At 37.2% G+C, this 27,642-nt stretch overlaps 1 protein-coding gene across 1 annotated transcript in view; it reads right to left on the reverse strand.

Annotated features, from left to right (window-relative positions):
• Positions 1-227: 227 nt before the first annotated feature.
• Positions 228-27,642, reverse strand: part of LOC136884812 (zinc finger protein 883-like) — a 46,152-nt gene continuing 18,737 nt past the window's right edge. Inside the window, exon 3 of the mRNA XM_067157103.2 lies at positions 228-3,452. Within this exon, the coding sequence (XP_067013204.2) occupies positions 2,294-3,452 (1,159 nt within the window). The 3' untranslated portion in view covers positions 228-2,293. The remainder of the gene's footprint in view (positions 3,453-27,642) is intronic.

Raw genomic sequence — 27,642 nt, forward strand, 5'->3', positions numbered from 1 at the left:
TGTGGCGACGTTTAGTAAATTCACAGAGGCTTGCAGACTGAAAGCTGAAAGGCATAACAGTCTATAATGATAATGTATGTACCGGTATGTATAATAACGAAAATAAAATTTATATACCATGACATATATGTTTGTAGAACAGAATCTCCATTCAATTTCAAGCGGCAGGTATTAAATAAAATATTCACCCATACTAGGCACAATGTTCAACTATGTCTTGACGTTTAGAGGATTATCAGTACGTTGAAAATATTAAATGCTTACTTGAAGCTTGATTAGACAATAATAAATAGTGATGAGCAAATATTATTTACCATTCAGAACAACAAAATATTAAAGTCTAACCATATATCTGGTATAAAGAAGCTACTGACACTGCAACAAACCATCCCCACTTGTTGAGGATGAAATTTAGATCACCCTTACTCTTTATAACAAATATGAATATTTTAAATATCTATCATTACATTGTTCTTATCATACTAGATTTCAAATAAAACAGTGATGCAGATCACACAATCCAGAAGCACATGTTGAAAATCGACTCGACGTACCAACACCAAAATCGTAATGACCAATATGAAATATTATCTCACCAAAATATAATAAAATGTTGTTGAAAGAGTCACTTCATTAATTTGGGAGAGAAGAGTTAAGATTTCTGAGGAATTTCATGCCAAAAAAGGTTCATTACTTATGTTACTCCCAACTCCAGAATTACACATACAAAATCGAGTTCACACTAAGTTATTTTAGCCATTATAAAGTGATACCAGATCAGAAGAAGATGAGTATTAAGATAGTTCAAACCAGTTATCATTCCTCCATTTAAGAAGGTGTGAAGGAATCTATCAAGATGGTTTCTTCTGTTTTACACTCAGATGACGCACCATGACTAGCACTTAGCCTGAGGTGCATCTGTTCAAAATGGAGTCGCAGCTACAGACAAAGCCGCGTTCCGGCAGCTATCCAAGTACGAAGATGTCGGAAATGAGCAGCGCCCTCACTGTAGTTGTATATAATACAAACTCAGAGATCCAGTACCATATACTTAATCAAGAGAATACAGTCAAGGTTCCTTGAATTATGATCCTACAAGGACACTTTACTATTAGAAAAATGGAGGGAACATAGTTCAAGTCTTTACTATGAATAATTAAAACTGTGTTCACCAGTCGTAGAAGTAAGATCAATTATCCTAAAGGGTTTTATAGTTTAAAATAGTTATGCTTCAATAGTTTTTGCACAGAGAATTTAAAATTAAAACAATAGGACATTTCGACAATTAAATAAGCTACATTCAAGTAAATATTTCTTCTAGGGTCATTATGTAGTTCATTTTAGTCTAAGATTGTATTTAAGCAAGTAAATAAATATTTTCTTCAATCACGGAAATCGCTCCCCACCTCAGAGCGAGTCGGTGTGTACCGAGATATTCACATAAGCGGCTAGTGCAAATGTTCATGAATTTTGTTGTGTCGGCGTACAATTGATTGATTTAATGTTATATTCTGATCAACAAGAAGAACTCTATGACCATTCAGAAATTTCTGAGGCTTGCATTTCTTATCACATTGCTATACCTATCGTAATTCATTCTGTAATGAATAAACACTTTTCCCTCAAAACTGAAGTCATGCCTGGACTTAAATCATTTATACTGAGTGTCCTTCCGTATTAGACATATATGTTCTCCATCAAAGCAACTGTGTAATTTTAAGTTACTTTCATCTTTTGAGTAGTTCCAAATGAGGGCGCCCGGGAGCAGCTAACCAGTCCGCGACACATTATATTGATGACGACAGATATACGGGACAACATATATCTGTAACAATATAATCCAATATTGTAAATAGTGTGAGTGAAAACTACTAATCTCCCCAGAGTGACCAGTTATAATTTAAGATAGCATCGTCTTCAAAACATCACCCCGCACACGAAACAACCACATACTTGATAGTCGATAGAAGTCTGAATGAGTTTGTTTTTAAGAATCTTAATTTCGAAGAACGATTTCTCGCAGATAATTCACCTGAATGGCCACGGTCGAGTAGAGTAGCATGATAGCGTGATCTACATCACGCAGATAATACATTAGAATCGCGATTCACCTGAGATACCAGGTGTTGATTAAAGCACCATTACCTAGTAACGAGCTTTCGTAAGCATGGCCGTTCGTCAGAGAGTGATCACAAGTGTCTTTTAACATATTCTTCTTTGTCAAACTTATTTCCACTGAAATTGAACTTGTCCAGGCGACGGATGTTAAAGGCCTTGTGTGAAACGTGACTTATCACAGACCTGTTATGACTGCTGGGCAGACTGAGAAAGAGCTTGTTGTCTGTTGATTTGCCCTTTTAGGAAAACAACTATTTGCAGACGGTACAATGAGGTGGCCGTTCGCCAGAGTGAGATCGGAATTGGATTTTAAGATGGGATCGATTGACAAAGGAATTTCCACAGACGTTACATTGATATGGTCGTTAACCCGAGACCGATCAGAGTTGGTTATTAAGACGGAATTTTCATGGCAAAACTCTTCTTTGTCGGTACACTGGTAGGGCTGTTCGCCAGAGTGGATTTGGAGGTGGATGTCAAGGTCGGATCGTGTGACAAAGGACACGCCACAGACGTTACAGTAACATGGCCGCAGGGCAGAGTGAGAGCGCTCATGTCTATTCAGTTTGCCTTTCTCAACGAACGACTTATCGCAGACCGTACATCGATATGGCCGCTCGCCAGAGTGCGATCGAATGTGGATTTTAAGATGGGATCGTGAAACAAACGATTTTCCACAGGCGTTACAGAGATGTGGCCGTTCACCAGAATGCGAACGCATGTGCACTTTGAGTGTGTGACCGGTGGAAAAGGACTTTTCACAGACGTTGCACTGATAAGGCCGATCGCCAGAGTGAGATCGGAGGTGGACGTTCAAATGAGATTGTTTGACATAGGTTCTTTCGCAGTCGGTACATTGGTATGGCCGCTCACCTGAATGCGAGCGGAAGTGGAGCTTAAGATCGGACGATGTGATAAAGGACTTCCCACAGACATTACACTGATATGACCGCATGGACAAGTGAGAGGGCTCGTGTCTGTTGAGTCTCCGCTTTTCGGTAAACGACTTTTCGCAATAGTTACACTTATATGGGCGTTCACCAGAGTGCAATCGATGGTGAATGTTAAGAAGGGCTCGGTTTACAAAGGGCTTATCACAGACGTTACACACGAACGACCGCTGGGCAGAGTGAGAGAGCTCGTGAAACCTAAGGTCGCCCTTCCGGGCAAACGACTTTTCGCAGACGGTACATTGGTATGGCATGGGGCCGGAGTGACTTAGTATGTGTCTTTTAAGCCAACCCTTGGTGGCAAAAGACGTCTCACAAACAGTACATCTGTACAATTTTTCCGACTGCAAAGCAACATTGGTCACCAAGGGATATTTCACCACACTGAAATACACACAAAACACAAACATTACCATTTTGCAGGTCAGAACCATGTATATTCAAGGTGTGAGAAAAAAAGATAATGCTTATCATATTACAATGTATTTTCACGAATTCCTTACGCCAATATATAATATAACGAATATATAACGAAAATATAATTTACATGTTTTATGAATCACTCAAGAATTCCAGTTATAGAACACAAATTGCAAACTACGCAATATTTATTCTTAATAAAATTATGACAGTCTAACAAACCAAGACTCATATATTTAGGATGTTCGCGGTCAGACATGTAAGCAATCAAAATAACATCAATATATGGGAAGACATGTCCCAATATATGCAGGAGTTCAGTAATGAAGTGCTAAAATGTTGACTGATTATTACTTAATTGATGCATCTCACATTGGTTAACAATGTTAAAAATTAATTTCTAAGAAATAATAACTAATTTTGCATGTAAGGGTTACAGTCTCCTTGTAGTATTTCCATGTTTCCATGGAGAAAAACAGGACATGAAAAGATTCAGTACATTACTGTGAGAAATTACATAATATATCCAGGGATGTGATGTGCAGAGAATATTGCAATTAAGAACTAAGGTCTGGCACAAATGTGTGATGGTAGTTGCAAGGTATATAACAAGAACTAGGGCGTGAGATTCAACATGAAAGAAATGAAATGGTAAGGCCTATCAATGTGGATACGAAATATGGAAATAATACATCTGAGCACTGGGTGGGAAGGTGTGTTTATGATACACCTATTAAGTACAAATCAGCACAAAAAGGTCACAATTTTCCAGGGATGGTCTTTCTGATAACTATACATGACCAGAAGTGAGAACGGCGATTGTGAAAGGGCTGGAGAAGCACAAGTTAAATGTCAGAGGACAGTAAAAACCTAATATACCTAGAGATAAAAGCAAGCTTCAGATTCCACGTTTCATACAGAGCAAGTGAATGTTTCCATTATTGCAACCATTAGCAACCACATATGCCTTAAAAATATGATCACACAGATATACCAGGGGATTTTTCCCCAATTTCAAACTCTATGGGGAGAGAAATTTTGTAACTTGAATATTTACCTTTTTATGTCTTTATAAGTTTGTAGTTTTAAATTAATCCTGTGCAATAATTTTACTGGACGGTAATTGAATCTACCTAATCCAGTTGTTAACCAATCCTATTGTAATGTGTCATCTCTAGATCATCCTAAACTCTTCTAAAAATCATTTAGAGAAATATTTTTGTATCAACTATATGCTTACATTTCATAAGGCTCCTAGACTACGTTAGACCAGTAGTGAATATTAATTAAGGAGCTGAGATGTTCCTTGCTCTTCAACTCCTTTAGCCCTAACAAATACGTAGCTGTCTTCAAATTATCTTCTGATAGAAGTAGTTTTACTTAGGAAATATTTCCCAGTATCTAATTTCTCAGGAGAGTGGTTGCAATAATGATGATCAAATGAAGCATACTTCTCACAGACCTTTGTTTTCAAATATCACCTTATGTCATCGACGTATTACTTGTTTGGATGTCCAAGTGAGAATATGAGATATGTTTAGTTTTTCTAAAATTAACTTGGATTTGGTAACTGAATCAGACTGTCTGGGTTCTCTGGTGAATTTCTTTATTTGTGGTGTAAAGCATATTTGGTTTGAAATAGCTTATTTTTAAATGAGTGTGTTTGACCTGTGTTATATTAGAAGAGTGTTAACTTGAGAGTATAATAACCATTTTGGTATTATTTCTGCCAAATCAATTTTTCTGCTTTTCTCTATCTTCTGATTTCATACCGGTTGAATAATTCCAACAACTAGCATTTTTATAAAAAAAGATAAAGTTCAATGAGTTATGATTTTAATTTGTATAGTGAAATACTCATATACTACTTAATTTCCCAATTGTAATAACTGGTGAGACTTTTACTTTTGTTCAAATTAAGCTCAATAATCTTCCTCCTTCTCTTTAATGTGATCTACTCTGAACTAAGTTGAATAATTTGCTGGTTTTAATTACAAGTAATTTTCATTTCGTTAAATTTGTTTTCATTTAAAAAGAGAATCTATCAATCATTCAACAAAATAATAGAAAGGTCATAAACACACACCAAAGATGCGGCCAAAACCTTCCATGATTTTATTCCTCTCAGATGAGTATTAATCTTGGTACATACCTTTAGCTTGTGTGTAAATTTATTCTTTTAATAATGTACTGTTGCAGTGAAAGAATGATTTATTTATAGCATGTTGTGTTGAAGTTGATACAATGGATCATACTGATGTACTTTTTCTTTGATTGCACATAATTAACCTGATTTAATAAACTGATTTGATTGTGCTAGTCCACATCATCTTTGAAACATTTCCTTAGATTGTACCGCATAGACACAAGGTATGAAATAGGCTGAAAGGTATGGAGTGCAGAATATATACCGAGTGCAGGACCTATTTACGCTTTGACTTGAAGTGGAAATATAACCGTTGTGTACCACGATAAAAATCAAAGTTGCTTGTCTATCTGGTAAACTACAATTTTTCACAATTACAATACCTTGAAGAACTTCTCTCTCTTACTGTCGGTATATGTATCCAGTAACAATGTTGATGATGATAGTCTACTACTGAATATTTTCCCTCTGATAATGTTCAGCCTATTACTGCTCCAACTGTAAATGCATTGCATAATTCAATACTATCATGATTAGGAGTAATTCCCATTTCTGCCAAGTGACCTGTTTAAATAAATGAATAAGTTCCCCTTCAATTATACTGAGTATCTTACTGAAACTGCCAATGTCTTCAGTTTGAATTCACAAGCATTTTTAAGCGCACTATTTCTCCATTGTGTTGTAGTATTGAAAAAGAGTATTTCAGGCTGTTACTGACTGGTAATCACTGAAACGTTAACAAGAAGTGATTTTCATGGGATATATTTAACTTACAGCCCTAACAAATTTAGCTCCTAAATTTTGTTTCCAAGTTCAATCCATGCATGAAAATATATCAACCTTCATTCTGGACCTGTCTTTCTATTCTAAGGCAATTACACTACATATCCATGAATTTGAATTGGTTGAAGATATCATGCATGGAAACTTATTTTCAGTTGCTACATGCACCAAAAACATTAGCTAATTTTGTATTCTTGTCCATATAAATTGGTATATTCCATTAATAAACAGATAAATGGATAATTTATGAAACATACATTCATTATTGAATTTTGTTTCATTTTGTACAGCAGCAAGCCAAGTGGCCTCATGCCTGACTAGCTCAGGGGAAGCCGATATCCATGTTATTAGCTTTGACACAGTGACATGGAGTTTATTTCTCACATTCACAGCCATGCATCGGTGAGACTTGTCAGCTGATAAATCAAATCAAAATCTCTTTATTTGCAAATGAGGTGTCTACCTTGGTGGCAAAAAGGTACACTAAAATACATTCTTGTCAAGCACTAAATACTAAATTAACGAGAGAGGAAAATTTTCCTATAATACAATATTATACAATTTACACTAACAATTTTTTCTATTAATCACACAGCTCATCCTTAATAAATTTATATTGTTTACAAAATTCTACTTATAATATCTCCTGTACTACTTACAAATATAGTCAACTGATATACAGTATGTGGAATTACTTCAAATGATACTATACAACTGGTATAAGATTAAACTTTACATGGCATTTATTTACTTATTTTTTATTTCTCTTTGCCCATTCTGGAACCTAAGTAGCAAAATGACCTGCTGTGTCTTAACCAGAGCCCCTTCTGCCACCACTTTTCAGAGTTCCTGAAAGGCCTTCACAGCTGCCGTAGTGGTCCCAGGGCCCTCAAAGTCCCCACTGTACTTACCCCTACAGGCAGTCCCCTACTTTGGCTGTCCAACTCCTTAGACCAGGGGGTGGAATTAATTTATTCACAGACACATTTTTATTTACAATAACCTGCACTGGTCGAATGCCCTCTAACACTTCATTTATTTTCTCTGTTGCTGTTTATTCTCTTCTTGAATATCTGTACAGATTTTGGAAAAGAATCAAACACTACCCCTGGTAAAATGTTCCACTCCATCACACCCTCCCCAATGAATGAAAATTTACCCCAATCACTTCTGCTAAAATTCCTTCTAATTTTATATTTGTGGTCTGTCCTGCCGATGTAATTATTTTCCAACTGAAGCCTCTCACGGATATAATCCTATAAGTCTAGTTTTCTCCCTTCTCTTACTTAAGGTTTCCCACCCAGGTTCCTGTAACATTTCTGATACACTACTCTTTCTCCTGAAATCCCGTTACAAATCTTGCTGCTTTCCTCTGCACACTATCTATTTCTTTTATTAGGTATTCTTGGTGAGGATCCCAAACACTGTTTGCATATTCCAATAATGGATGAACCACTCTTAAGTAACTTTTTCTTTTAATTATTTATTCCATCATTTAAGTAGCCTCATTATGACATGTAACGATCTGTATGCTTTTCCAACAATGTCATCAACATGCCCCTTCCAGTGCAAATTACTTTCAAATCTCAAACCTTATTATTTGCACTTGCCATCTTCTGGGATAACTACATCATCCAAAGTATATTCAAATCCAGTTTTAAAGCTCCTGTTTGTAAAAGTTGTAACAGTTGATTTGCCTCCATTAACCTTCATATTATTTTCTTCAACCCATTGTTGGATACTCTCAAGGTCCCTTTGTAATTCCGAACAATCCTCAATGTTATTTATTTCCCTATAAACAATTATGTCATCTGCATACAATCTTATTTTTGATGTTCTATTGTTCCCTAAATCATTTGCGTATATTAAGAAAAGTAACAGACCGATCATACTACACTCTGCAATTCCCTTCCAAACTTTCTCTTCCTGAGATACATAATTTCGTACTTTGACTTTCTGAATTCTTGAATTTAGAAATGTTTTTATCCAACGTGTAACCCTTACGTCCAATCCTATTCCCTCCAGTTTCTTTAATAATATTCCATATTCCACTCTATCAAAGGCTTTGGAAAGATCTATGGCTATGCAACCTAACTGACTTCATGAATCCAATGTATCTGATATGTCCTGCTGAAATCCCTTCAGTTGTGCTTCAGAAGAAAATTTCTTTCTAAATCCATACTGGCTCCCCATGAACCAATTCTTATCATCACATATCCCTCTGATGTACTTTGATTTTAAACTCTCCAGTATTTTACAAACTATACTGGTCAGACTGATTGGTCTGTAGTTCTCTGGTTTCCTTTATAAATTGGTATTGTTATAGATTTCTTCCATTCCTTTGGTATTACACTATTATTTATGACATAGTCAAAGTGAAATTTTAAATAAGACACTATGTATCACCCCATTGTATTTAATACCTCCCCAGTAATTTGATCACTTCCTGCTGCTTTTCCATGCTGAAGCAGTTGGATTTCTCTGAAAATATCTTCATTTGTGAATGAGAAGCTTCTTGTTTCCCTCTGTGTCTCTCCCTCTCTATCTTCTGTTTTGGTTTCCAACTCCTGACAATCATTTACTGAATCCCTGAATTCCCCACTAAATAGGTTTGCTTTTTCTGTATCTGTTAAAAAGTGTTCACCCCCTTCTCCCACCATTGTAGGAATTTGGATTCCTGATATATGAATACAGCTTTTTCCATTTCCTTTTGTGGTCATTACCCTCTTGAAGTATGCCATTCATATAATTCTATTTTGCTTCCTTTTTCACTCTATTCAGTTTCCTCATTAGCTGTTTTCTAGTTTCTCTACTCTCCCTACCCTCTTTGATTTTCCTGTTTACTATTCTATATTTCCTTTTTAATTTTCTTATTTCCCATGTATAATAAACAGGGTCTGAGGTCATTTTACCCTTCTTAACAGGTACAAATCTCTTCTCTTCTTCCCAAATGATTCCTTTAAATTTAGCCCAAAGTGTACCCATATATGTATCACCCCATTGTCTTCACTTATCCAACAACTGAACTGTGATTTAATGTGAGTCCCAAATTCATCAACTTTAGTTTTTCTGTACAATTCCTTGTCTTATGTAAACCTCTTATGAAGCCTTTTTGGTACAAGTCCTATATCCATTATTACAGCCTTATGGTCTCCTATTCTTTCAATTACCTCAGTTTTATCAACAATTTCCCATGGTTTAACCAAGAATACATATAGTAAGTTATTGAGACGAGTCCGTTCTTGTACTACTTGTGTAAATCTTCCCTCCCAAATTAACTTATTTGCCAGTTTCTGTTCATGGGCTTCACTTGCAGCTCCATTCCATTCAACTTCAGGCAAGTTTAGATCTCCCCCAATTATTACCATATCATTATTGTTTTTATGAGTATAATCTATTATTTTCTCAAATATTTCCATGTTTCTTTCCTCTCTTCCAGCCCTGTATGTTCCTATAATTACCACCTCCATCATATTATCACAAACTAATTTTATCTCTAATATTTCATCCCTTCATCGGTAAACCATTCATGTGAACAATAAGTTTCCTTCACCAGAATTAACACCACCCCTCCCCTTTTATCTCCTCGGTCTCTACGATAGACTGTGTACCCTTCTGGAAATACTTCTCTATTACCCAACCCTTCTCTCAACCACGATTCCACTCCAATCACCACATCAATCTCATAAGATTCCATCAATGTACCGAATTTTAATTGTTTATTTACTACACTATGACAGTTTACCAAGAGCAATCACAGACCCTCTTCCACCCTAAAACTTGACTGTTGCAATTGGGTAACTTGAAATTCCTTACTTTCCTGAGTTTCATTTTCTAGTTGACTGAGCCAGCTTGAAGTACCGCTGGCTCTTTCGACTAGTTTTCCTGGTCAGTATTATAACTGAAGGGAGTTGCCTGTTTTACAGTACATATCTTAAGATTAATAAAATCTAGAACAATATTTGCTATCGTTCATTTACGTGCATTGTTAAGATGGAGGCCATGTTTTTTTATAACAGCATCTCTCAAAACTGCTGCATTCAATAACCTGAGTATTCCGAAAATGTTTACAAATTTTACCAATATCTGTATTGACCTTGTCCACTTCAATGTTCACACACGAGTCTCTACTCAAATCATGCCTGTGGGGCATGTTCACCACAAAGACGTTAGTGTGGGTCAGCTTCCCTAGTGTATGTTTAAGTTGTGATCTTACACTCTTGGCGTCGTCGTGAGCTATGTCATTCGTCCCACCGATGGTAAGCACTGCATCGCCGCTCCCGAAGTTCCTAGTTGCTTCTTCTACGTTTTCCATGACAATGCTGATAGAAGCTCCTGGATATATTTCTCCAGTTGCTGCTATATTCTCGTCGTTTATCACTCCCGCAATTCCCCTTCCTTGGCTAACACAGCTACCTTTGCTGATTTAGACCTAGCTGGGTCTTGAATCTGAAATCTAGGCCGAAATTTTAACCTTGCCACGTCAACGGCAGCGGATCCCGATGTTTTGGTTTCATGCGCGCAATCACTTTCTTCCAGAATTAAATTATTTAGGGCAGAAAACCTATTTCTGATGTTTATTTCCGGAAATTCAGTTGTAGATTTCTTCTTAGCCGGCCATCCACGAACTGCTTGACACCACGTGCTCGAGTTTGTTACTGGTACCGGTATATCACTCGAAGAATGGTCAGACCAAATTCTAGCGATCGCAGTCATTTTTAATTCTTGATTTTCAACTTTAAGAGCCTCGTTGTCCTTTTGTAGAACGTTTATAATTTCTAATGCACTTTTGTATTCCTCATCGATTGTTTTTGGTGCTTCATCGTCAACGTCGTCGCCAACTACAACATTCGGAACACACTGCTCACAAATCCAGTCAACATTTTCATTAGTTTCTACGTCTCTAGGGCAATTTCTGCACTTATAATGCCACCATCAATCACATGAACCACACAACATTCCATTTTTCACTAATCTTCGACATTTTCCGCACTTTTTGTCACATTTTACAATTAATTTACTCGGAGGATAAAACACGACGTCGTTATTACCGGGCGCCATTTTGAAAAAAATGTGCACAGAGCAGATTCAACACAAGTATTTTCTAAATATATCTTGCAATGGATTGAATCAATGGTATTAAAAAGCCACCTTACAAACCAATAATATCATAAATTCATTACAAACCTGTGAAGCCCGTGTTAATATAAAACTAAGTGTGAACAAGAAGATATCCCTATGTCTTTCTGTTAATGTTTCCTTATGGTTTCATTGTCAACGACTCTCTATGTTATTAACTTAAGTTTCCATGTCGTCAGTCGGAAATCTATGTTAAGAGTGTTTCGGGCTGAAGTATTTCTCTGCTGTGGAGTGTTTTTTTTTCTATGCTGACCATACTTCATGATATAAATCTGTGAGATTATAGACTTGCAATGTTAAGGAATTTTAACACAGAACTGTACTGTATTCTGGGCATCTAAACCGATTTATATTACGAAGTTCCACATATCAAGGAAGTTATTTGGTGTTGAAACGTGTTCAACAGTATTTGGGAATTTCTTGAAATGAATGCAATATAGTCTCCAAGAACAAACATTTCTGATGACAGACCAAAAAGGTACAATCTATACTAGATATTCAGCGAGTGATAATATCTCAAAATGAACTACAAATTATGCAGGAGTGTGGTATAATATTTTCGACCAGTCAGTTTCAGTTTTGGGGCTGAAAAACCATAAAGTTACATGACTACATGCAAATACTGGACTAAGCTAACTATTTCCTCAAGAAATGCTTGTGTGGTATTTCTAACAGAGTGCCAAATTTTAATTCAGTGTATTAGTTTACAGTCATGCACACACTAGTTTATGAAAATATGAATTCATGTGTCCATGTGCGACATAAGGAGAAAATGTTCCAAACATGGGAAGCATTTGGACCATCAATGAATGCAGTAACTCCAGAATACAGTGCTGCCATGTGTAACTACTAAACCAAATTGTAGCCAGACCAGACAGTGGACCACCAGTTACCACAATGTAGGACATCTGATACCATGAGGAAGCAGAGGAGAGGATCACCTTCCATCCACATAAAATAAGTACCAATCTCTGCTAAATTCTACCACTTTCTACTGTTAAATTGATCTTCCTAATGGCAAGTGTATTTTGTAGAAACTTGCAGTAGATTTGAGATATATCCTCTTATTGTTTTACTTGGTCATTGGTAGCTAGCGAATGACTGAGTAGACCTTGTAGCAGAGAAATGATTGTGTCAATCATCTATGATTAATTTCTGAGAGTTTTTCCACAAATGAATAATCATAAAAGAAAAATTGGCATATAAATAAAAATATGAAATGACTTTAAGTGATTACAAACATTACAGTGATTTCATTACAGATCATCAACTCAATTTTCAGTGTATTAACACAAAAGTCATCTGACAACAATTTACTGAAAATTACAGAACAAAAATATGAATTAGAAACAGCAGACAGTTTGAACTATGGTACATTTACAAATTCGATGTCGAGCTGTCAATCATAGATGTGATTTTGTTAGGTGATATTTATACGAGTTTCATAAAGTCCTCACATCCTCATAGGATATGAACTGGCTACGAACATTTGCAAATTTAGCACTGACTTTGGGGGAGAAACAGATTTAGGTATGCATGTGCTAATATTGGATGCAGAGGTAGTTACTGTCACATAATATTCTCCCACAGGCTGCTCAAAACATTTAAACAGAAATATGTAGCCCCATGGATGATTATTAAGGATGAGTAGTAGAAAAATAAACATTTCTTTCCTGTACACCTCCATGTCACGTAGTGACAGATGAAACTGTTAGTCCTGAAAAGTGATAATCGTAATTTTGGTCATGAAAATAATCAAGAGTAGAATTACTGAATTAGGTAATCTGTAGAGTCACCCGAGAATAATTCTCAACAAGGAATAATAATAATAATAATAATAATAATAATAATAATAATAATAATAAAAGTTAAAATTCAGGTATTTTGATACCTGTTAATAATAAAGTGATAAATTATGCATATTTATGTCTGTATGTGTCAGTATGTGTATGAGATATTGCTGAAATCAAATTAATTTGCTGTTGCATTTAACCATTTGTAAACTTCACAGAATGTGTAGGACACCACACGTTCTGATCGTGATGGAAGATTCCAAATCTTGGTTATATGGGTAATTCCCAGATAATAGAACATTCCTATGAACTGAATTTCATACTACTGTCTTGCAGTGAGATAGACTTAACTTGTAATTTAATGGAAGTAAAGATCATTTAATGATTTGTGGGTAATGATTGGAGTTTAGAAAAGAGAAAGAGAAATAAGAGAGAGAGTTAATATTAATTGTACAAATATCATCGTCATTTAAATTTAGCAAAGAGGTATATAACTTCACCTAGCTTACAATAGGTTGAGTGAAGAATGAAACTCATATTTTAAATGTTGAAGAGAACAAAAAATTATGCACAGTGTTATAATGATCGAAATGAAATACAGTGCAAAAATAAAGATGAAAAGTCAGTAATTAAAATATTGAGAACCTAAATATAAAGTTCATGTATTTCTGAGATGATAAATAATAATCAAGCATATTAATTTAGTATGATTAATAATTGAAATATTACTTTAGACAGATATACCTTGATGATTAAACAGGTTCTAAATAAATACTTAATTACTTAATTAAGCAATTCTGAATAAATAATTCGTATTACCATAGGTGAGATAAAAAAATGGAATTCAATAAAATAGGATGAGATAAACTCTGAAATAAAAAGGAATGAGATGACATCAAATTAACTAACTCGCTAATTAATTGCAATTGGGAATATACAGGCTATGATTGAGAATTGTGCACAATAAAGGAAAATAAGCTTACTGAAAGATGATAGTAGAGTAGAATTGTAAATTATTGTAAATAAAATCAGCTAGGAGATAATTCTCTTAAAAAGTAGAAATTAGAAGATAGAATAAAAAGATAATACAAGTTTAAAGACTTGTAGGAGAGGATACTTAATTTGTAAACTGACATGAACACAAACAGAAATACTGAAACCAGTGTATAAAGACTTAAGTTGGTTATCATATGAATTTAGATACAACTGGGAGCACTCTAATGTATGAGAAATTCAGAAGTACGTTTCTTATAATTATAATACCAATATAATTATGTCGAGAAAGCATCTTGATACATACACTCATGCCCGAATAAATACGTTTTTCAGTGGTGTTATTCAGTCATAAAACATGAAATTGATATAAAAGTGAGATTTCTCAAGAAAATGAAATAGTTGCTTCATTGTAATTATGCAAAGAAATTTTATTTGATTGGTTGATCTATCAATAAATGTAAATTTTGACTGGAATTATAACGTAATTTGCCACAAGCCTATCCATCTAACCCATAATACCATTGCTTTGAATTTTATAAATATACCTCTTGAAATAAGATATTGGTTCACATGGATGTTCTGTGCCTGGATAGTCTCATGCCTACTTGCTGAGCCCTGGTGATGGGGCCAGTACTGAAGCAGTAATTATTAAGTAAGGAAATGCATCTCATGTAATTGGTGTACCTCTTCCAAATTCTTGAAATGCTGTAGTAATAGCTCACAGTCCCATCATGCATCCAACATTAGCGTTGGGAGAAGTCACTACACTTGTGTATCAAGAAAGCAGTTCAGAGATAAATCTACAAACTCAAAATCTAGTACAAAGCTCAATATTGTTATAATTTTGGTTTGCCCCCATACACCCTAAAAATTGCCCAAATTTACATAAAATAAATCTTAATTCCTCAAATTGTAATTATGCCAGTATTTCTCTAAATGAGCCCAAGAAGAGCAATTCTGCACCTTCAGTAGAAATTGTTTGGGTAAGTTATGTTATTAATAATCCACAGTTACAAAATTATGCATGCACACCAAAATGTCACAATACTTCACAACTGATACTTTTATGTATGATTTATGGTTGATGTTGAAACTAATAATAAACCCATTATTGCTCTCATTAATATTAGTAAAGTAATATCTTGGTACAAGAGCATGCTAAGCACTTGGAAGTTACTGTACATTGACTCTGTGTTTATTAGTTCATTGGAGCTGATTGTAATCAACTTGGTTCATATTAGAATTTGAAAATTCATGTGGAAAATCAAAAGTTTATCATCCAAAACTTGCTTTGCAGGTATAGTTTGGAGAAGATATCATCTCACAAAATAATATTGAATTTACATTTCAATTTCTGCCCATCACATGAAATTATGTTAATAATAACTGCTTCCAAATTGTCTAATGGTCTATCGTTTTTACAATGTTCTACATCACACTGACAGAAATAGGTTTTTATGACAACATTGGGATAGAACAGGGTGCTGAGTGGGAAGGAAGCAACTATGGCCTTAAGATACAGCACCAGCATTTGCCTGCTGTGGAAATGGGAAACAACAGAAAAAATTGTCAGAGATCCTGACAGCGGCGTTCGATCCCACAATCTCCTGAATGCAAGCTGACAGTTACATGGCCACTTGCTCAGCCTATGCATGTATCAATTGATGAGGAAAACTTTAATGCAATCAGCCTTGACTTTAGTTATGTAATGGATATTCTAGCCCAAAAAAAAATTGAGAATGTTGTAAAATGTACTGTCAAGTTTCAAAAATTCATTTATATTCAATATTTTAGGGTATAAAATCTATGTTTCAGACAATACTGCTGTACGATCACTACCTTATACACTGGCTCTCCCTATGAATAAAATTTTAAAGGTGTTCACTGATGAAGAGCTCCATAAAGGCATAATACACCCTTCGGCTTGATCGTACGAATCTCCTATACTTTTAGTCATGAGACTTGTGATTATTGTGAATTGACTATTAAAATGGCATACTTCAATTGGTGCCACTTCATGACTTTAACACTTAATTCCTTTTTTTCATAGCACACAGTACCTAAGAACTCTTGACTTAAGAATATGTTCTAAGTTCCATTCACCAAAATTCCCAAGCATCTGATTGCATTTTCAACCGACATACTGATTAGTGCTGCTGTGTTCATATGGCCTCTGGGTTCCACTTGGGTGTTATTTGTACATCACTGTCTCAACAACCTTGTAATCTACAGTAAAATTTTGGAGATAATCATATACACATCCACAAAATGCTTGAATGGATGAAAAGGGCAGGCTTAACAGTAAAATTATCCTAGGTTAACTATGCTAAAATTCATTGGACATGTTGTGTCACCCAATGGAGTCGCCAATGATCAGTTCTGTACCAAGACCACTCGTGAATTTCAGCCACCAGGGCTGATTGTAATCAACTTGGACCTTCGACGTTAGGCCCCTTTAAACAACAAGCAATTTCTACCACCTGAGGATCAAAAGTACACAGCCAGATTTATAGTAAGTACAATCTTATTTCCGAAGTTAAAATGCAATCTGCCAAAAATTGCAAAACCTCCGAAATCACTACATCATAAGAATGTAAATTTGTCAACCGTAACAACACATATATATTCATTAAAATCTCATGTCATTCAGTGTTCAGTCTGCAAGCCTCTGTGAATTTAATAATCACCTCCAGAATCCTCTGTTTGTAACCAGTTCTGTGACAATGTTTAGTTCTATATCTCTTATCTTCAAATCGTTAAACTGAGTCTATCGTCATCTTGCTCCCCCTCAACACAACTTTCTCAACATAATGGAGCCCATCATTCTCTGCTGTAATCTATCCTCCTCCATTCTTCCCATATGACCCCAGCACTGAAGCCCATTTATGCATAATGTGGCATAAAATATTCAAGTAGTAGTATTATTAAAAGTGACATTTTAATCATAAGTGTTATATCTCGCCTATTTGAAGGTATCACCATAACAACGTGCAATTGGCTGTAATCGGTAATTAAAGTGGACCATAATTCCACTATTGGACTGTAAAAGGAGCAACTTGACCTTCTGCTATCTTTTCTGCTTATCCTAGTGGCAGACCTGTCCAACTGTGACTTGTTCCCCATCTACATATCAATCGCAATGGATGCGTTGTTCTCTCTGCTGCATCTAGCAGCCATGGCCAGAAAGAAGGTTTTGAAATGTACATAATGAAGCTGAAAAAGGCTCATGAGCCTAGAGTTAACTAATAATAGTAGAATATAAATAATGAAGATAGATCAAGAGCTGATTGGCCGTTGCTGGGCACATGACTGATAATGACACAAGCAACGGAAATTTCAAATGAAGGGCACAGGCAGCGTTGTGAGTGTAACAGCTGCCCTACCACATGGAGGAGTATGCAGTGCTCTGGTGGCCTATATTCAAACAAGGTTGACTAGGTGTGCAGGTGTGCCAACCTGACAGAGGGAGTGCCAATTGTACAGATTATGAGGCAGACAATTTGAAAAGTGGAATGGCTGATTATGCTTTGTTAATTGTTTCATCTGCTGTAAAGCAAGACATTGAGAAACATGAAGCACTTGTTTTCTGATCTCAGTTAGTTAATGTCATGTAGCTGGACAGTATGAGTGTTTCTGTTATGTCTGGATAAGCAGGAGAGCTCTTACAAATCAAGAAGGCTGTGAACTGGTGTGTTACTATTGTGCTTTTGTAATTCATGTAAAAGTAAACCGTATCTTTAAATATGTGGCAGAGAATTTAGGGAAAGAGTTAAATGGGTAGTTTCAATGCTGTTTAAAGATTAAATGGTGACCACGACGTGATCTAATAATGCAGACACTGGTGGCCTAAATCTGGTTATTTTATGCCTATTACCGTAATGGAGGAATTGGAGGTACTACTTAAGAATCATAAAGAGGTGACAGAATGTTTTACAAAAATAAGAGTTTTTAAATTGAAACAGGTTCTGAAAACCTGAATGAGGAAATTTAGAAATGAAAGTTCTGAACTTCACATAGGTTATGTAGTGAATTTAATAAACTAGATGATCGAATGACCACGTTGGTACTAGAAAATGAAAATGCTGTCTTTGAAATGGAATACAAAATTGCAGAAGTGTGTAGAGAAAAAGTGGATCTTGTTAAGTTAAAGATGGAAACCTTTGTTAGTAAATGCACTCAAGTAGGACTAGTCATTGATGCCCGGTTGGTTAGTTGATCCCCTACCTCCAGTACATACACACTTTACACAAACCATAAGTCATAAACTTTTGCCTTCAAGAAAAATAATGAGAAAGCATCACAAGGGCAATTAAGATATTTAAAGTTCACTTCCTACTTCATAACTGATTTACGTCATATTTGAGTGTCTCAGTGCCATTTAAGATAGGCTGTTAATGTGCAATAATGGACTATTAACTGTTGCTTCTATCAGTGCCATAGGTGCCTAAGCTACAAATTTAAGATAGGCTGTTAATGTGCTATAATGGACTGCCTTTTACATTCCAGTGGTTTGGTTGGTGCTGCCATTTGCATTTATGTTAGGCAACTTCCATAAACTTCTGTTCCTTCAGTGCCAGCTGTGCCTATCCAACATTAAGATGGCTGAAGAGAGCTGGATTGTGGAAATGCCCCTGGAGGAAAATTACAATGGCAGGAAAAAGCACCAAGATAATGTGCAGAACTCTGTTGATTTGAAATCCTCGGGTAATTTAGAATAGGTATCTGTACTGATAATATTAGTAATAAAATGAATGGTACCGAACTCGATAGCTACAGTTGCTTAAGTGCGGCCAGTATACAGTATTCGGGAGATAGTGGGTTCGAGCCCCACTGTCGGCAGCCCTAAAAATGGTTTTCCGTTGTTTCACATTTTTACACCAGGCAAATACTGGGGCTGTACCTTAATTAAGGCCGCGGCCGCTTCCTTCCCTTTCCTGCCCCATCGTCGCCATAAGACCTATCTGCATCAGTGCGACGTAAAGCCAATAACAGATCAGATGTAAGGCTTTTCAGGCGTTTGGTCTATTAACTAGCGTTTCGTCTTAGGTCTGACACTAGACTCATCAGAGTGGGATGTGTCAGACCCTACCCACTGACGCTGGGGTGTATGCAGGTGAACTTATCAGAAGCCCTTATAAGAGGCACAGTCTGATAACTGCATACGGGAGATAAATCTCTACAATGGAATTATTGCCCGCCTAGCAATTCCGAATGAAAAATTCTAAATTCCCGTGGACTAAAGCCAATAGCAAAAAAAAAAATGAATGGTTTGTGATTAATACGGGAAACATGTAGCTGGTATGCATTTCTAGCTCTGACTGAAGTAAATGAAACTTTATTATCCTTAGGCGTAACAGATTGATACATTAATGGTGATTATGTTACGTATTAAATTTGGTACTACCTCTGACATAATGAGAAACTAAAGAGGTTTAGTTCTGGCTATAAAAATATTAATGTAAGGAAATCAGAAAATGCATTTTAAATGTACTGGAGGTATACCAACTTTGCACATTTAAAAAGAGTTCCCCTTAGAAGGCCATCTATAATAAACAGTGAAACTCATTTCGGAAAAAGTTTGAATGTTTATCGACAGGGTCTCTATCAATCTAGGTGCTCCATCTGGTCAGAGGATGGATAATTAATTTTCAAGATAAATTTTCTTGCCAATAGTTGGTAAAAGTGAATTGTTTGTAGATTTGTTTTTGGTATTCTAAGGTTATCACACTTCTATCTCTTCCCGCCACTTCCAATCTTCGATGAATCAGGAATTTTTGATATTTTATTTGTATCCAATGATAGTTGTGGGTGTGTTCAAGGCTCCAGCCCAGAGAATTCTGGAACCTTCCTCTCTGCTACAAAAGCTGGGACCTTTCTGGCCATTTTGTCTTTTGATCGCTCCAGTCTAGGAATAGTGCGTGTTCATAGAAGAGGCAGGGGAGGGCTTGTCTGATCCATCTCCAGAAGGTCAACCATCTCGAGGTAATGGAAGACATCTTGCAATAATGTAACAGTCTCACAAAGCTACTTCATGGGGAAGTTTTCAAAATCCTATTCTAATGTAATCTTTATAGGTAACTTTTCAACAAGTATAAAGACCTTAGTTTAACTTAGGGAATGAAGAGTATGTACTCTCATTTATTCCCCTTCAACTTGGTATTGAGATGACTATGGTTTTGTAATCTTCAAAATCTATTTCTTAATTTTGTAACTTAAAACCTTCTCTCCATCAACTCCATAGCATAAGCTTAGCCTCTGTACCTTCGGGCCATAAGCCCACATAGGGTTTTAATGATGTTCTAGCAAATTCCAAAGGAGTACAATAAATTTAACCTTTTCTTTCCCACTAAGGCCAGGTAGGATGGGTACTTCTTACCCCTGCTAAAGTTAGCTACTATTATTCATTTTTATTTTAAAATGTAAACTGCACTGTTGAGCAGATGAGACAATGAATACTGTTTGTTTTGTAAAAGTTAGTCTGTGCCTCAGAGAGACTTGAAAATTGTAAATTTTCTCGGATAGTCTCCTACATAAGTATGTGAAGCAAAGACGCTCCGTGTGAATGTAGTAAAATTTTTGGAGCTCAGTCTCCTTGCGGATTTACTGAAGGGGCAATGGTGTTCTTGTATAATTATAACTTGGGAGTTCAAGCTCATTTGTTATGTTGTTGTTGCCTGATAGTTTTTCTAAAATTGCTCCTTAAGCTCACCAGCTAACCTGATCTAACCCATTGTTATTTATTTAAACTTTAAAATATGAAAAGGAAAGACAAAAAGGGAAGATACAAAATTCCAAATTCCAAATTTTCAAGTTTAAAATTAAAATTTGATCTTCTCTCTCTCCACCCATTAATGCCCGCACCTTCTTACACCTCTATGCTCCAAGGTATCACTGTAACAAGTGGTAGCAGAGCACTGGATAGAGCCTCCTTCGATGGCTGTTCAAACAACTTGAAAACAAACTTTAAAAATTTTTCTGTTTTTGAAATTTTCTAAATAATGTCAGTTTCACTTTCACTATGTCTGGTTCTAGGGAAGTCCTTGCACTACGGTATCTTCGCAAGGAAGAATTAATTTACAAACTTGTAGTTAGAAAGTTCCAGTCTGGTGGCACGGTTGCTATAGATACTGCCTAACTTAAAGAACGTTTAGAACTTCCCATCTCTATTCCGGTATGTGAGAAGAAGGAAATTGATGAGGCTCTGTCTACCATCACCGATAATACTACTGAGCTAGCCTCTGTTTTAAGATTTTTGAGGTAGGTGAACCTTCTGGAAATCAGCTAAAATGTGTTCAAGCTAGACTGTTCCATTTTTATAATAGGGCTAGGGACCAATTGTCCCTATAGTCGAAGGACAAACATGCTAGTGAAGCTAATTCGCTAGCTGAACAACTTTCCGAGATGTCAAATAAGATTAATCAATTGTCAGGAGCCGCTAGTGCTAAGTGTAGCTATTTCTTGAGAGTAAACAACAGAAGACGACCCTAATAAATCTGCTGAGAGTAGGAAATCTGTGGTCCCACAACAAACTTCTGCCCCATCAGGACAAGTGGCTGATCATTCACAACTTCTACCTTTCTTCATCAGTAACACAGCTTTCGAACCCCCTCAATATCCAGCGCCATTTCTGATAATATTTCCGGGATTTAGTAGCTTGCTGCACTACTTTGCCATGCTGCTTAAGGGCATCTCAAAATTTTCTATAAATTTGACTAATGATGTGATCTCCTTTCTAAGGTTTTTGGTGGAATTTTAGGATCATGCTTTATTATTTTCTCTTTCTCATTCTCAAATTCTCCAAATCATTCACCCATATGCGGTTGGTGACCTCTCTGATAAAATTCTAAAGGCAATAGCTGATAGAAGCTCTGTACAAGGATTTCATGCCCTTCTCTCAGCCAATTTCATTCCTGCCAGATCTATGTCCTTGCTGATACTAAAGTACTATTTCTGAGTCCAAAGGCTGGATGAGAATTTTGCTCACATTATTCAAGATGTAAAGTTTTTCAAAAGGGTGTTCGCCCTTCATTACTCGGAAAATCAGATTGTACCAACCATCGTCGAGGGGATTTCCCCATCATACAGGTCTTATTTATGTTTCACTTCTCGACCTCAAACATTTTTTGAACTTGAGGCTACGGCAGTGTCAGCAGAGGGAGTTAGGTATGTGGACACCTTACGTGTCACTATGGAGCCTCCTTCATCAGCTTATAGTTCTCGGTCACCACCTCGCCAAGCATTCTCTCCCCACAAGTGTTCTACCTGTGGCTCGTCAGACCACCTTAACAATAAGTGTCCTGTGGTAAAAACCAGTGGAACTAGGAATGGAGCTGGGCCATTCCAGGGATGCTTTAAATGCAGGTCATTCTCACATCTGGTCAAAAATAGTAGTCTCGTAACAGCACACCTTCTTTTTCTTCTTCTAGTGTTGCCTCCACTAACTTAGGTGATAGGAAGTGGATGTTGTGGAGTTTTCTGAAACCTTTGAAGAACACTTAGATCATCTTAAGGAAGTCCTAAATTGCCTTCATAGGGCCAATGACTTTAGATGTTAGGCCCTTTTAAACAACAAGCATCATCATCAAATCGACTTCATAAGGCTGGGTTGACAGTGAAGTTATCTAAGGTAGCTTTAGCTAACCTATGTCCAACTTAGGGCATATTATGTCGCCCAATAGGGTTTAAATAGATCATTCAAGAATGCAGATAATTGTGACTTTTTAAGCCTCCTAAAGATATTAAAGGAATTGCTACGTTCATTGGCATGGTTAATTTCTTCAGGAAATTTAATCTCAACTTTGATAATAGGGCGGTGCCCCTAAACCTACTTCGTAGAAAAGGTGTCAAGTTCAAATTGGGGCCATCGCAGCAAGCTGCATTCGAAGACCTTAAGTTAGCTCTCTGTAATGCTGCAGTCTTGTTATGCCAGATTTCCCTAAGAAATTCATTGTTCAAAACGACACCTCATCATCTGCAGTCACGGTTGTTCTTCTCCAAGATACAGAACTCAGAAGGCGACCCATTACTTATGCGTCTAGAACCTTATTGGCTCAAGAAGCAGTACTGCATCTATGAATTAGAAAGACTCACAGTCCTATTTACCTTGGAGAAATTCCGCCTGTATCTGGAACATGTTAAGTTCGAGTTAGAAACAGACAATCAGGAATTGAGTAGGGTTTTGGCTAGGCCACATCATACAGGACATATCACCCATTGGGCTATCGATATTTTGGCTCTTTAGTTTGATGTGCAACATATTTGGGGTTCAGAGAATGTGGTCACAGATGGATTAAGCCCCATATTTTCTGGTGACGTTGATTCCATTGAGCAGGAGAAAATTTATTCTCCTTCTATTTCCATGCCTCCTTTTGTTAGTGCTATTTTTTCTGATACCCCTATGATATTCTGTGACATCGAAAAATATCAATGGGAAGATCCAGTGCTATCCGTATTTCGGCTTTTCAATTTGATGTGCGACACATTTGGGGATTAGAGAATGTGGTCGTAGATTGATTAACCCTTTCCTCTGAGAAACGCATTGTCCCTTATGTTCTGACGAATGGCATTCTGTGTTGCGCCTTAAGGCATGATCAGAAGATGAAAGTAGTAGTTTCAGCTGTTCTTGTGCCCATGTTCTTCAAGTATTATCATGAGACCCCATTAGGTGGACATTTAGGCATTCTCAAAAACAGAGAAAAATCAGAGAAATGTTCATCAGGAAGTGTATGGGTGGCAAAATCAGGGAAATGGTTAAAGTATGTAAATCTTGCCTGCTTAGTCCTTGTTCACTAAGCTAGGGTTATCATCATCTCATCAAGCATCCCACCTTATGGATCATTTATACATAGATTACGTCGGACCCTATCCTAAGGGGAACGGGAACAAATTCATCCTCGTGTGTGTAGATGGTTTTACCAGGTATTTATGGCTAGTTTGGACTAAGCTAGCCATGGCACAGTATACAATTTCTTGTCTTAATACTATTTTAGATTCTTTTAGTACTTGCCAATACACAGTGTCCAATAATTCAAAGGCATTCACTTCTAATTTATTCCACAAATTTTATTTTGACATACTCATCTATCATGCCACAACACCTGCTTACTAGCCACAACCATCTTTCGCTGAATGGGTTAACCATAATATTTGATCCTCTTTGATCACTTTTCATCATGAGGAACATTCTAGGTGGGATACTTCTCTTCATTGGTTATCTTTTGCTTTAAATTCAGCTGTTCACAAGACACACAAGTTTACACCTGCTTCCCTAATGTTCAGGTTTGTTTCTAACACGGTGTTGTCTAATCTAGGGTCCATCAATGAGATTTTGCCAGAGATATTAGATCCATATAATATCAGGGATCTGTAGAAGAAGGCCGAAAGTAATCATAAAACTTTTCATAAGAAAGTTAAAGAAAGATACTACCATGAACGAAGACCCACCAACATAAAGGATGTAGATCAAGTCGTGGTGAAAAATTTTGTTCCTGCAGGCAAGCTTGCCCCCAGATTTCATGGGCTGTGCATTATTCTGGATTTCTTAACGCCAGTCACCCTCTTGGTAAGCAATTAGGTGTAGGCCACCAAATCATGACATTGAGAATATAATTTTATTTCTTTCCTCAGTTTAAACTATTAAATTTTTATATGTAAGTTGAAAGAGGAGGCCTCCTGCCCTGTTAAATCCATAAAAATATACCTAATGTATTCCCTTTTTGCTGTGGCAACTTTTGTACAAACCTTCCCCTCTGGAAAAAAGTGTTTCTTCCGTTTCCTGTCTGCCAATACCTTGCCCCTGCCTTGAAGCCAATGCCTGGATTCCACACTCACCCTCAATGCAACCTGCTTTAACTGCACCACCAAAATGGACTAAAATAAAACCAGTCCCATAAAAAACAGTCACTGTCGCCCTGAATATTATTGTTTCAGTCATTAATTTCATTTGAGGCTGTGTCACAACAACTGGCAAGAGATGCTGGACAGGGTTAGGGTCCACCCTGCTCTGAACCAGTCTCCTTTACGACGGCAAACTTGAACATGATCATTAGTGGTAAGGGCTGAAGTGCAGTTCCAAAACTGCCCAATTCATTGTTGGACAGAACTTCAATATTTGGTCCGTGGCAACCATCACAATAGCTAATCCTTCCAAGATAGTGGGAGAGACGTATCTGAGGGTACTTGGGGGATCCAAAGGCATCGGCAATGGAGGCCACTCTCGCTGTCAAACATGGACATTTCTTACTGGACTTCTACAACATCATAAACATCTCAAGACTTATATGCTGCAAAATAACTTATAAAAGAGCTCTTCATCAAGAAATTTTTCTGACTTTGTTCTATGCAATTCAAAATTATTTACATGTAAACTTTCAAAACAGTGCCAACAGTGGAAAGACTTTGGGGTTGGAGGTCTGTACCGCAGGAACACCAACTCCGCACATTAAAAAAGAGCACCTTTTAGACGGCCATATATAATATGAACACTGAAACTCATTTCAGAAGAAGTTTGAATGTTTATCGACAGATGTCTCTACTGTCAACCTAGGTGCACCCCCTGGTGAGAGGATGGACAACTTATTTTCAAGAGAAATATTGCAGACATTAGTTGGTAAAAGTTAATTCTTTGTAGATTATTTTCTGGTATTCTAAGGTTATCACACTTCTATCTCTTCCTGCCCCCTTCCAATGTTTGACCAATAAAGAATTTTTGATATTTATTTTATTATCCAATGATATTTTGTGTGTGTGTCCAGGGCTTCGGCGCAAAGAATTCAGGAGCCTTCCTCTCTGCTACAAAAGCTGGGTGCTTTCTGGCCATATTGTGTTTTGACCGCTCTAGTCCAGCAGTAGTGTGTGTTCATAGAGGAGGCAGGAGAGGGCATGCCTTGTCATCTCCAGAAGGTCAACCAGCTCAAGGTAATAGCAGACATCATGTAATCTTGTAATAGCCTCAGAAAGCTAACTCGAGGGGAAGGTTTCAAAACCCTATTGTAATATAATATTTACAGGTAACATTTCAACAATTCTAAAGGCCTTAGTTTAACTTAGAGAATAACGAGTGTGTACCCTCATTTATTCCCTTTCATCTTGGTATTGAGGTAACTATGATTTTGTTATCTTTAAAATCTATCCTTTAATTTTGTAACTTAAAACCTTCTGTCCATCTGGTCACCTCTGTTGTGAATTCCAAAGGAGTGCAAATGTTCGCCTTCTAACATTTTGATTTTTGGCCAATAACTTTAACAATTTCTTTTTCATTTAAAAAAATGTAACTCTGACTGTCGAGAGGATAATACAGTGAATACTGTTTGTGCCTTGGCGAGCCTTGAAACTTGTAAATTTTGGAGAATAGTCTCCTTCTTAAGTAAGTGAAGCAAGGATGCTCCATGTGAATGTAATAAATTTTGGGAGCTCAGTGTCGTTGTGGATTTACTGAAGGGAGAAATGGTGCTCTTGTAAAATTGTAACTTGGGAGCTTCAAGCTCATTTCTTATACACTGAGTGACAGAGCAAATGCAACACCAAGAAGGAGTGGTCAGAACTTTATGCCAATTGCAGGGTAGACTGACGTCATTGAGGTATGCTCATGATGTGAAATGCGCCGCTGTGCTGCGCACGTAGCGAACGATAAATGGGACACGGCGTTGGCGAATGGCCCACTTCGTACCGTGATTTCTCAGCCGACAGTCATTGTAGAACGTGTTGTCGTGTGCCACAAGACACGTGTATAGCTAAGAATGCCAGGCCACCGTCAACGGAGGCATTTCCAGCAGACAGACGACTTTACGAGGGGTATGGTGATCGGGCTGAGAAGGGCAAGTTGGTCGCTTCGTCAAATCGCAGCCGATACCCATAGGGATGTGTCCACGGTGCAGCGCCTGTGGCGAAGATGGTTGGCGCAGGGACATGTGGCACGTGCGAGGGGTCCAGGCGCAGCTCGAGTGACGTCAGCACGCGAGGATCGGCGCATCCGCCGCCAAGCGGTGGCAGCCCCGCACGCCACGTCAACCGCCATTCTTCAGCATGTGCAAGACACCCTGACTGTTCCAATATCGACCAGAACAATTTCCGGTCGATTGGCTGAAGGAGGCCTGGACTCCCGGCGTCCGCTCAGAAGACTACCATTGACTCCACAGCATAGACGTGCACGCCTGGCATGGTGCCGGGCTAGAGCGACTTGGATGAGGGAATGGCGGAACATCGTGTTCTCCGATGAGTCACGCTTCTGTTCTGTCAGTGATAGTCACCGCAGACGAGTGTGGTGTCGGCGTGGAGAAAGGTCAAATCCGGCAGTAAC

This window comes from Anabrus simplex, chromosome 13 (assembly GCF_040414725.1).
Source record: "Anabrus simplex isolate iqAnaSimp1 chromosome 13, ASM4041472v1, whole genome shotgun sequence".
NCBI lineage: Eukaryota > Metazoa > Arthropoda > Insecta > Orthoptera > Tettigoniidae > Anabrus > Anabrus simplex.